This window comes from Dermacentor silvarum, chromosome 8 (genome assembly GCF_013339745.2).
Source record: "Dermacentor silvarum isolate Dsil-2018 chromosome 8, BIME_Dsil_1.4, whole genome shotgun sequence".
In the NCBI taxonomy this organism is placed as follows: Eukaryota; Metazoa; Arthropoda; class Arachnida; order Ixodida; family Ixodidae; genus Dermacentor; species Dermacentor silvarum.
The window spans coordinates 122070686-122083496 of NC_051161.1; the positions used below are offsets into that span (position 1 = coordinate 122070686).

At 43.3% G+C, this 12811-nt stretch overlaps 1 protein-coding gene across 1 annotated transcript in view; it reads right to left on the minus strand.

Moving 5' to 3' along the window:
• Nucleotides 1–332: 332 nt before the first annotated feature.
• The window catches only part of LOC119462387 (uncharacterized), a 100340-nt gene continuing 87861 nt past the window's right edge, over nt 333–12811 (minus strand). The window contains exons 25-30 of the mRNA XM_037723731.2: nt 11223–11289; nt 9743–9850; nt 7068–7174; nt 4094–4208; nt 2647–2784; nt 333–545 (exon numbers count right to left, since the gene is read on the minus strand). Of these exons, the coding sequence (XP_037579659.1) occupies nt 351–545; nt 2647–2784; nt 4094–4208; nt 7068–7174; nt 9743–9850; nt 11223–11289 (730 nt within the window). The 3' untranslated portion in view covers nt 333–350. The remainder of the gene's footprint in view (nt 546–2646; nt 2785–4093; nt 4209–7067; nt 7175–9742; nt 9851–11222; nt 11290–12811) is intronic.

The window sequence follows — 12811 nt, forward strand, 5'->3', positions numbered from 1 at the left end:
GAGGTGATTGCGTATGACAGGCAAGCGAAACAAAGAGGAAGAGCGGGCATGCAACTGCATGGCAAAAGAGTGCTAGGAGATAGATTAGAACTGATGTCTCTTGAATGTGGACCAATTAATAGCTTTCACACTGGTGATGTCACATGAATAACCTTGCTAGTGCTGGACATGTGAAAAGCCCGGAGAAAACCAGAAAAGCCTGGAGAGAAGCACGCGACTGTTTTGTTTATTTATGAGAAATGGTTCAGGAGCCATTAATAGCTTAGTGACTTACAAGGATTATGACTTGTCTACCAAAGAAGTTCCAACACAAGCCGTCGAACTTGCAGGACTTTCAAGAAATGAGAGTCTCACCTGGTAATCTCAAGAGCAGGAACGCACGCACTGGGCTGGTAGCCGTGCAGACCACGAAACTCGCGGGCAAAGATGAAGTCCTGGGGGCTGACCCGCTCAGCCAAGATTTTGGATAATTGCAGCTTGACAAAGCGCTTGACTGCAACTATGTCCCGTGAGGTGAACAGCACCCGCAGCATCTTCTCCAGGAGCTGTGTGTGCATCGAGTTCAGTTAATTATCTGTTCAACACACAGCTATTGATTACAAATACATTTACAAACAATGGAGCAAATCTCGGAGGCTGAAACACATAACGGCAAGTGAGCTGAAACACTTGCATGCATGAATTACATGTGATCAATTACACTTTTTGGTAGTTTTGGAAGTGATCAATTACTTTATTTATTTAGAAACAATCTCTGTAATTAAATAAATTTATACAGTCACCAAAGGCATGTAACCGGTTACATTATTGTGAAAACATATACAGTCCACGCCTATTACAACAGATCTGCATACAACATACATTTGGATATGCCAGACAAGTCTACTGACTTAGCTTGGTCTGCCTATATTATCAATGTAACCAATTGCACTTTTATCGAACCCGGCTATAATGGAGTATTGGCTACAGCAGACAAATGTTTTGGAAGATTTTGTCTACATGGTGTAACTAAACGCATGGCGAGCGTGCATGTGGCAGTGCGCTGTACGCAACTGTTACTGGCCGCTTGCGGAATTTGCAGAAATGCACTTTTTATTACGGAACAAATACACTAGCGGCAAGCTTCCCACAACGGCGTGCCATGCAACGGCCCACTGGCGAATAGTTCTTGTGTCAACCATGCAAGTGGACCACTGCCGCCCACTACTGTCGACTTGGTGCAGAGGAAATACCGAGGGTGCCGCTAGGCCTAACCTAAACTTCGTATCGATGCTGTAGCATACTGCACTTCAAACACAACCGCCGACCATCGCAATATGCACCTGTTTTAAGAACGCTTTATTTCTCATCGCATCAATCCGCACAAAGGACTGTGACGCGTGTGATGCGGTCGAGCCGTCTTGCACGTAGCGCAACAGCAGCCAGACGCAGGCTTTGAGTTGAACTTGCCTCGTAGCGCGGCTCTCGTTCGTGCGACAGATTTGACAGTGGACGTCGCTTGTCGCGAAAGATAAAATTAAGAATTAGGTTTAGGGAAAGCACGGAGCAAGCTGGCCACCGGAAGGGGCACAATACCTGCCTATTCTTCAGAAAGGAAGGGACAGAAACACAGAAATAGAAAACAGGAAGGGAAGGAAAGAGGAAACAAAAACGAGATAACAAATCTCAAACAATAAAGCAAAACTATGACAAAAATAGAGTATGGCCAGTAAAAAAATGGAAGAAATTAAGTGTGAGGTCTTGTCGCTAACAAAAAAAATAGGCTTTATTGGCAAGACAAGCTGGAAGAGGCAACAGAGCTCTGAGCACTTGAATTTAGTGAAACTACAGTAGGACCCCATGCCGCAGCCTCACGAATGTGCATCGTTGGACAGGAAGACCTGGGCACTATGTATTTGTTTCCTCATCTCAATGCGCCATCAGGTGTTGAGCGATGAATTGAACCGATGAAGCTACTATGGCTTGATAGCGATAGCAGACCCTGGTGCTCAATAACCGACGTTGATGCCATAAAACAATTTCCAGGCAATTTTTTTCATCGGCTTTACCGGGAGCACTTTCTCCGGGTCCCAACAACAATAAAGCGCAAACCATGCGTGAGCATACATTAGGCAACCACAGTCTTATGTGCAAGGTGTTTGCACGTTAAAACACCGCCCTTCCCTCTGGTCACAGCCAGTGACCCTTCTTTCTGAGGGAAGGGACCCAGAGGGAAGGGACCCAGATGTCAGGGTCACTGCCTGATCTCTTCACAAGAAAATGAGGGAAGATGAACCATAAGAATTTTCAAAAGCAATCGTTAGTGAGAATAAACAACTTGCAAAGGTACTCACTGAAATAGCGAGGCCAGCTTGTCCTATTTACTTTATTTGTGCAATGTTAATAAAAGTTGGGAGGAAAGTAACATAAAAGTAATTGATTACTTCTTTGTATGCAAGTGCACACGTGCCAAGTTCGGAGATACCAAATCCATGAGGTTTACGGGAGAATCCATGTGATGATGCACCCCCAATAGCTGCAAGCTTTATCGTACCACAAGTGCCCAACCCTTACAAATCCTTGCCGTAGACCAACTGCATCGCCAGATTGCCCTCTAATGGCACTGAGCGCCTTAAGCAGCAGACCAAGAGTACCCTGCCTCCTCACCTTAGCAACAGCAGGGCAAGTGTCGCGACGCACGGTTTCGATGCCCTTGGCATCATACTTGGGTTCCTGCTGGTCAGGGCTCTCGTAGGCAAATCCAACGTACCGCTTCTTTGTTTGGAGCACGCACGGCTGGTACACCTGCAGATGGTCACACGTATACACCGATGATTGTAGCCGAGGAGAGACCGATTACCATTAGGCCACAAAGCCCGATTTTAAGGAACTACAAGACCTCAACTGTAAAGGAAGTCCCCTGGCTACGCATGGCTGTCAGCGCGGCTGAGCGCACACGCAGTCCCTGAGGCCTGTTTTGCAGGTAATCGGCCGACGTGTAAATAGCGGGCATGCCGGGATGGCGTGGCATCATGTGCGCTGTCTTCCCGCGCGTTTGGTACTGGAGGTTGCGTAATCTCTGATTTCGGAGATGTGTTGAAGCGAGAATCAGATGAAGCATTCACTACCCGCTGCCGGTGCTTTTCATGATAATCTGTTCCCACTGCAGGTAACACAATCCGCCGCAGGGATGGAGTGGACGCATAAGCATAGCTGGCTTCTCTTAATTCGTGCTGCCGATGTAGAGATATCAACAACACGGCATGAAACTGTATCTTTTGTTTCTCAAATTCAATAAAATTAATTGTTTTCTCATTGAAATTTTCTTTTTTTGATTTTCCAATAATTCAGAAAATTTTGCTGCCCCTCCCATGTAAAAAAATTCAATCAGCAACTGTACTTATTTACCCGAATATTTCAAATTTCAATACAATGCAACTTCAATATAACGAAGCAAATTGCCGTTTTTCCAGACTTCATTATATCGAGGTTTAACTGTACAGTCGTACCCGGATATATCGAAACCACATATAACAAATTATTTCGTATATAGTTAGTTAGTTATGTAAGGTTTTATGGCGCAAAAGCAACTAAGGCTATCATGCACCATGCACAAGATGAAAATATATATATAATTTGATGACTTAAAAACATCGTCTAGAGATACAAGTGCATTTTCAGCTAGTATCAGGGGGTGATGAAGTGGTGTTAGTGTTTTGTAAAGTTCACAAAAATATCTGTGTTTTTTCCTCCAACACCGGACATGTTATTAAAATGTGATTCATAGTTGGAGATACTTAGCATTGATTACAAACCGCTTGTTCTTCATTTTTCAATAAAAAGTTATATGTGAGATGTGTGTGTCCGATGCGAATGCGACATAGAATAACTTCCATGGAACAGCTGTAAGAACCCCTTGGAAATTTCTGCATAAAAAGTTTATTTTATATATCTGATTACATATATATCAAACTTTTTGGTGATCCCCTTCAGATTCAATATATCCGGGTTCGACTGTATTAGGTTCTGCAAGTCGGTGAATGAATGCAGATCTCTTGAACGATACACGCATGACACGCCAACCAGTGTCGTGAAATCAAAAGTGAGCACTCACCTTCTCCAGCTTCAAGCGCATTGGGCGTGGATTCTGCGCTGTCACCCGGTCAGCAATCTCCTGGCCCAGTCGGAAGGCTTCCTCCCGTGACCGGCCCTCCATCAGTACAAACAGGCTGCACAGTAACCGCATCAAATGGCACACCTTACAGTCGACTTCCGTTAATTCAACCTTGACGGGACTGATAAAACAGATTGAATTATCCGGCAGTCTTAACACACCTTCGAATCAAACGCGCACCCACTTTCTATGTGTCCAAAGCAGAAAACTAACATAGAAATTACATTAAAGCACCTAAACAAAGTAGAAATCTAGCATGCGCCCAATTTTTTAGAAAAATGGGCAGGGGTCAAATATGCGTTGCACAACGGCGGCTGGTTTCCTAAAAATCAGCTCCGCCGCATTGTTTTTAAAGTCAAATGAACCTGTGTAATGCGATAAAGCATCCGAACGCTGCGGAGGCGGATTTGGTATTGCGTCCAAATGGCGCAGGCGATTTTTGGTCAACTAACAAAAAAAAAAAAAAAGGAGATGCGTTAGAATTTGGTAAATACTGTTATCAGAAATTGTGAGCTACGGTTCTTCCTTGAAAATTTTCCTAGGACAGGCCGAAGATAGGCATTTATGACTGGAGATGATGTGTGTTCAACGCGTTCACTGTCCCCTAATCTCTGCCAAGGCCGATGCTGCCAGAAAAGGAGTCGCTATTTGTCACCTAGAAGTCAGGCACGTGTGTGCTGTCTGGTCCAGTTTGAATTATACAGCAAAGGCCAATTTTAGGATTTAAATAAATTAAATCAAATTATGAGGTTTTACGTGTCAAAACCACGATCTGATTATGAGGCACGCCGTAGTGGGGGACTCCGGAAATTTGGACCACCAGGGGTTCTTTAACGTGCACCTAAATCTAAGTACACGGGTGTTTTCACATTTCGTCCCCATCGAAATGCGGCCGCCGTGGCCGGGATTCGATCCCGCGACCTCGTGCTCAGCAGCCCAACACCATAGCCGGGTTTAGGATTTAAATAAGGAAAACTTTAGCCCATTTAAATGCATGGGCGCCAGCCGGGATTAAAATAACCGAAAAATCTATTTAACCAAAAAATTTAATTAACCGGAGCCAAATTAACAGAAGCCTACAGTACTTGTGTTTGTTTAGAAATGAGATCATATCCCATACAGTAAACCTTGTTAATTCAAATTCTGCCGGACCACGAAAAATCTAAAAATTAAGCGGATTTTCTAATTACTCCAACAAAAGAAAGAACCCAGAAAAAGAAGGGCAAACGCACAACACAAGCATGTCATGTTTATTTTGCATGCAAGAGGACTACTTAACGTAATTATTGATTCAAGATTCCTTGGTATGGTAGTTTTCAGCATGCCACAGTCACCACCGCTACACTCAACAAAGCTGCAGACGACATTCAGGGATTTAATAACCGTCACTAAAGCGGACGCACAGTTGGGCTCATTATCATCCCTACCACCATCTATTGGCACACTGTCACTGACTTCGTCTTTCATGTTAGTGTACAATGTCTGCATGTCTGCTTCTATGTTCAAGTAGTCGGCGAAGCCCAGTCAGCCTAGATTGTCACTGCTGTTGCCATCTTCGTACACTAGTGGAACCGCGCATGTGGCCAAGATTTTTTATGCGGTCGGGACTCGTATGCACGTAACAAACCAGCAATAGAGAAAACTTAACAACACCCAGTTGATATTTACACAGAAAAAAATACAAACGCAAAAGTGCCACATTTATTGATGATGATAATTATATATTTTCACTGACTTCATTGTAGCGGGCGGAAACACATAAAATTAATGCGCACTGCAACACAGCGTTGACACTTCGCACAGTGGCACGGTTCATCAGTGCCCCCATCGCGGAATCTAGTGCTTTCTCAATCAGTGGTGTCCGAATTGCAATCCCAAATATGGCTCTCTTGGATCTGAACTCGAAGGTCATGCATTTATGTACTGCAAGGGCCAGAAACAATTAAAGTTCGTAGATAGATGCAATTGCATGAGCCAGAAACAGGTCATGGCTATCATTTTGAGATTGTATTTCTGACATTGCCTCCACGATATGCGAAGCCAGAAGCGCGACAGAGCATGCCAGTCTCAAGGTCACAACCAGAAACTATGAATTATCCGGATGGATGCGCACAGGCTTTTCAAGTTATCTGGTACAATTCATGCATTGCAAATTCAGACTGAACAAATTCTATGATTTAACTGAATTTCCAATAAACAGATCGAATTATTGAGGTTTTACTTTATTTGGTTTGATATTCGGAGGTTGTTTTTATTGAATATTTGTATGCCACTTGATTAGAAAAATAATGTTGGAAGACCACTAAAGATCAGAACAGCACTAAAGAGTAAAGAAAAATTTCGAAGGCCTGCAAGTACCAAATGTTACACTAGCAATGCCAAAAACACAAGCGAGGCAGTAAGTCCGCACTCACTCGCTAATAAGCGAGTCAGCACTCAGCAAGTCAGCACTTACTCGCACAACACTCGCTAATAAGTCAGCAGCAAGGTTTTTGATTGCCTTCTGAATAAAACTGCATTCTTTGTAGCATTAAACGTGCCGAAAAAGTTAATGAACAGCCATTTAGGCATTACATATATGTTATCAAAAGTAGGCAATGCAGGTCAATGCAGATTACTTGTTCTTACACTAAAACAGCCATTAAAGATCTGCTAAAAGTCTGCTATATACGTATAAGCACACTTTACTTACTGCGACGCAATTTGCTAAACATTTGAAATCCGCTAAATCAGCATTTTTGACACTAAGCAAGCAATAACTACCAGCTAAAATGGAAACACTGCATGAAGGACTGGTTACGCCACCATGATTATGTGTTTCTGCTGCGCAGGGAAGCTGACTTGTATGTTTCACAAAAATTCCAATAGTGCAAACCAATCAAGTGAAATTACAATCATTTTATGTAAGACAGACCTGTCCGTGTCACCATACACAACCCGTGCACCTGGGATAATAGCCTCAGCCGTGCGGATGGCGTGCTCCAGGGCTTCGCGACCTTTGCTCACCACGCTGTCGGCCACCTGCACCACACACAATGAATCTGGTCAAAAAAATGTTCAAACCCACGCCTATACATAGAACATCTCAGTAAAAGTAACAAACACTGGATCACACAGGTGCCACCATGCTGCCCATAAAGAGCGGCCCCAGTGAAATTAAAATAATTTTCAGATTGTGAGCACTAATATTTTCTGTTTTTCACTCTTTCATATAAGATTTCGGACAAAAGGCAGACACGTTGGATGAAATGTTTCAACCCCCAAAGTCAATGAAATCAACTTTGGGGGTTGAAACATTTCATTTGAACCATTTCAATTGAACCCCCAAAGTTCATGAAAAGTTTATGAAATGAACTTTGGGGGTTCAATTGTATAGCACTTACCTTGCATACCATATCATAAAACGCCAACAAACAATGACACCAAGGACAACATAGGGGAAATTACTTGTACTTACTAATTGAATTAAAGAAATAATAAATTAATGGAAATGGAAACGGATGAAAAAACAACTGTCCTCAGGTGGGGAAGGAACCCACGTCTTCGCATTACGCATGAGATGCTCTCACGAGCACGAGTGAGATGCTCTCACTCACAAGCCTAGGGGCTTGCGAGTGCTGGCGCTGGCTAACACTCCCAGGGTTAATTCTAGTTGCAAAACATAAATACCCCAGAAAGTGGATGGGAAAACGCCTCCGCAGTAGCTCAATGATGAGAGCATCTCACGTGTAATGCGAAGATGTGGGTTCGTTCCCCACCTGAGCACAGTTGTTTTTCCATCCGTTTTCATTTCCATTAATTTATCATTTCTTTAATTCAAATAGTAAGTACAATTTATTTCCCCTATATTGTCCTTGGTGTCATTGTTTGTTGGCTTCTTATGATATGATAATAAAAATCGGGCCCCTCGGTTCCCTTTCGTCTCGTTCATTACCTTGCATATACGTCTCGTTCATTGCCTTGCATATACAGCATAGGTAAAAATACAGAATACTTAAACATAAATACAGTCAAACCTCGTTAATACATACGCTCTTAATGTGTAATTGTGGTTTAAACGCAGTCGCAAAGATTCACCCACTCAGCCCCCATTGAACTCCGTGTATTGGTTGACCGCTTAAGCCGTAGTCCCTCATTGCCCACCAAACGGTTAGTGCATACTATTTTTCTTTCTTGTTCTACATGCACAGGCCCAAAATTGGCAAAATATCATGTGTACAGACGTTCGATTGTCGACTTACGATGCCCGGACGAGTCGCCAGCTATAGTGAACTTAAAACATGGCCACCATGACATAATTTCTGCTCATACAGCTGTTGCCAATTGCCGCGCACAAAAGCATGGCTTTCGAGATTAGCTCCCGGTAACGCGAAGAAGCTGCCGGTAAGGGGTGCGAATTCGTTGTTGCCGTCGGCTCTAATTCAAGTGGTAACAGCGCAGAAGCACATTTTATTGCGAAGCACATTACTGCCGTGACCGTGGACGTCGCTTTGAGGTTCCATATAAAGTCATATAAAAGTATGTGCGAGTGAAAGCTTGCGAGGGTCAGCCGACTCAATCTTGCACGCGGGAGGGAGAAAGGCGGGGTGAAAGCGTGCTTCTTCTGTCGTGCACGACGCCCACGAGGCACGGTGAGGAAGGAGGGGTGGACTTTGGCAGCGGCCGCGCTGGTGCCGTATCTTGAAAGCAATCTGCTACGTGGAATAAGTGTGCACCCGCGCGGACCTCGTCTTTCAAGCGATCTGCAAACAAAGTGCAACTACTGCCAGTAGCTCTGTAGGCGCTGTGCTTTCGACGTCGTTGAAGCGAGACATGGCACGCTCGCTGCTGCTGCCGCACCTCCCTCATTCCAGCGTATTAAGAGCGGATTTCCGCGGTCATAGAGCGAGATGTGTTCATATTTACCTGTGCACACGTTGAAACCGTGCTTGTTAATTTGGTTAGTAAGCGAAGCCTCATGGGCAAACTGGCTCGCTGCCTTATCGAGCTCGAAGATGGTAAGTAGCCGCTAAACTGGCATTGGCGGTTAATTCATACATCGTTTAGTGCGTACCTAAACGTCGTTCCCAGCCGACTACGTATTAACGAGGTTTGACTGTATATACATCACAGCAAAGGCGCAAATTCGCCTGGAGTGTCCCTATAATTTCTATCGCAATAAAATATACAGCATGGTGACAAACACTGTCGAGCTGCACTTGGTGGGCACGCAGTCAAACCCAGTTACATCAGAGTTGCAAAAAAACACCTACCAGTTCGATATAGAGCATAATTCGATATAAACCTTCTAAAGAATTCGACAACGTAAAAGCAAATACCATTTGTAACAACACTGTAAGGACAAACTGGGCCAATACCGGTGTCACACGGCACACTTTCGATCACGATCGAGTCTGATTCGGATCAAAATTGTCCCCCCCCAATGGCTCCCTCCCACAGCTTGCCTTTCGGCAAGCTGTGGGAGGGAGCCAATTGGGGTGGACAATTGGGTGGACCTATATATTCTACTTGTGATTCAAGAGTGTTATATAAGGGATAATTTAATGTAAACTGGTCGGGTTTGACTGTACTAAGCAGGGATGACCTCACCTCCACACACGGCATGCGTCCCGAGAAGCCAGCAGATGTGTAGCCGTACGTCACATTGGCAATCAGCTTGAGGCTTAGCTGCTGTGCGTCCAGCACTCGCCGGAGTCCCTGCACAAACAAAGAGGCACTGCAGCAGGTTTGCTCAGGTCACTCATCAAACTGGGCTTTGAAGGAAGTTTGAGGAAGTCAAGCCAAGGCTTGAGCTTGAGCCCGAATACAATGAGCAAATGAAGGTACGATTGCCATCATTTGTAATAAGCAATGTCGATAAGCTCAGTCAAGGCGCATTTTTCCAACACTTTTCCAACCAATCACAGAATGGCCTCACTATTAAAGGATGCTGTCTCGCGAATCTCATGCTGCAGAAGTTTTTCAAATCCTTCAACTATAAGTGGAATTATTGCACCAATATCCGGCTCTCTCACTTTTTCTCTCCACTAGCGCGCTGGACGCTACAAAGTGGAGAAGCCAAGAGAGCATAGCCGCGGCCAAAAGTTGAGTGTCGCGGCAGCGAAAGGGCTCACAGTGGCATCCCATGACAGCAACGCAGACTATGCTACGCAGCTGCCATCTCGGAGGGCACGCGCAACTGACGCAGCTACGCGCAGTGCAAAAATGAAATAATTTTGGCATCTTTTTGAAATTGCAGACATATATGTTTTTCAGTTATTTAACTCAAGATTAACAATTATGTATCACTGAGAATGCTCTTGTGATCACGAAATCAGCCAATAGCATTGCTGGGCCAGCTGGTTCCAATGACGCCACATGACGGCACTGTGGAAGCAAGAGTAAGCGACTGTTCACTGCTTTTGACATGAGATTTTAAGTTTCCTGCTGCATGCTGTGCAATAATATTGGGCTTACATGTTCACAGCAGCCTCTACGACAGATTGGCAATGTTTTCTCACTAGTATGTTCATAAAGTGTTTCAGGGTGCCTTTAAAAATTGCCGACAAAGCTTATTTTTGCAAGCACATTGTCACTTGTTCTAAGCCCAACACTTGCATTTCTGTTTTCTTTGTACAGTAATCAGTGCCATCATGTTTCTGCTTTCACGCAAGAAGAGCACTGTGCATCATTGTTTTTACACCACGACCAAACAAGGATCCACAGAAAGGCAGGCTTCTCTTGTCAAATTTTATGCAATGAATGTAGTATTGCTGCAAGTATACAATTTAAAGTAATCACCACGGATTGTTCTAAGTGTGACACTACAAATATGGGCCATTGGCATCTCGTGCTCCAACGCTACACATTATGTAGCCGTTAAGTATGTTAAGTCTGCCAAATTTTTTTGTGACTTCAGGTTGTATATTTTCATGGTTAGTAGGTATGTTGTTGTTTTTTCTCATGCTTTTTTCCAAAACGTATTAATGAGGTTCTACTGTATTTTATTAAACCATTAAACTTTAACACCTCGTCGTAAAAGGTCAGTTTCAAGACGAAGAGTCTCATTAGGTGCTCCGTGGCTACTCACCTTGTTTGTGCTTTGGGACATGGCTTTTTTGACCATGATCCGTGTGCCAAGAACCTCGTCCAGCATCCTGCAAGCAGCCGAGAGCTTTGTTAGTTTATTCAGATTACTAAAATGGCCCAGAGCACATTACTGTAAGAATCAAGCCACCACACAAAAACAACAATCAAGGGTTGCCAAGGTGTTATTGACAATAGCAAAAACCTCATGTCAATAAGGAACACCAGAACAAAAATTTGTAAATCAAGTATCAGACGTGGAACTGCTAACAAGCTTCTTTGTGTCATGACTGCACATCATATGAAGGTGGTGTTAAAGAATCTTTCGTCAGGACTTACTATCTAAATATGCAGGAATGGAGTTGTCTTGCTTGCCAACCACTGAAACAATTTTGACGAGGTCTGTTGCCTTCAAAATAAAAAGCTAAACCTGTTGACCTGCACAGCTAAAGTGCCTGCACAATTTTTATTCAGGTTTTATTTCGAAACATGCCCTATGACATTGTTCACTGCTACCAGCCACAACCCTCATCTTTGGGCACCTCCTTATCAGAGCAGCAGCTCTCTCAGGTTAGTACACGGCACCTACCGATATGCTGATAATTGGGATACAGTGAGCGCAGTGGGTGAATGCAAGATAAGAGATGAAGCGGCAAGCCCTTGACAATCACTTCTTGGTGCACAAGTGTTTACTCACTGCAATCACTGGAAATTATTAATTTTAGCTTGTTGCTGCATCACCTGTCACATCACAGCAACAATGCCTGTTGTTCGAAACACGATGAAAGATGTGCATGCACTCCACAGTTAGGTGAAATCAAGAGCGTGGCTAAGAATTTTCTGGTGAGGTAAAAGCAAGTTGAGTGCACAAATTGGCTCGCTGACGAAGTCAACATTAACTTTTTGAAGTTCTATACAGAACCTGAAACACTGAAAAGTTTCTTTTGAATTGAAAAGTTTCTTTTGACGAGTTAATGTGGAAATTAACTGTGTAAATAAACATACAAATATGTGCAAGTGCTGCGCATCTTGAAACAATTCAAGCCATTGCCCACAAGCCTCAGAGAGTATATGCATCTCGCTCACCGCATGTGCACAGCATGTGCGAGTTCAACATGAACTGCCAATGCATCCTAAAGGTTGAACCACCCACACACACTGTAAGTACATCGTAGCAGCCCTAGTACATCACCAATGCATCATAGCACATTGTCAATGCACCACAGTGTTAAACATTAAGGGGGGACATGGCATCTGAAGGTTTCTTAATTTATTTATTGAGCAAATTCAACCTAAATGCACAGATCTATGTATTTTCTTGTGCTGATTTTAAAAATGCAATTACTTTTTTTGTGGCTCAAGTAATTAATGAGATAATTAAATGTTAATTATTATTATTTAGTGAAACAATAGATAAAAATATACTGGCCAGAAAGTTATATTTATTGCATGTGTGGAAAGCAGAATGTATAAGGATTGCATTGCTGCAAGCAGTTTTCCAATCCAACAACAAATAGCAATTTAACAGCTTATGAAAGTTCAGTGTTTACAGCACAGCTACTAATTAAAAAAAAAGAAAGCGAATAAAAAATT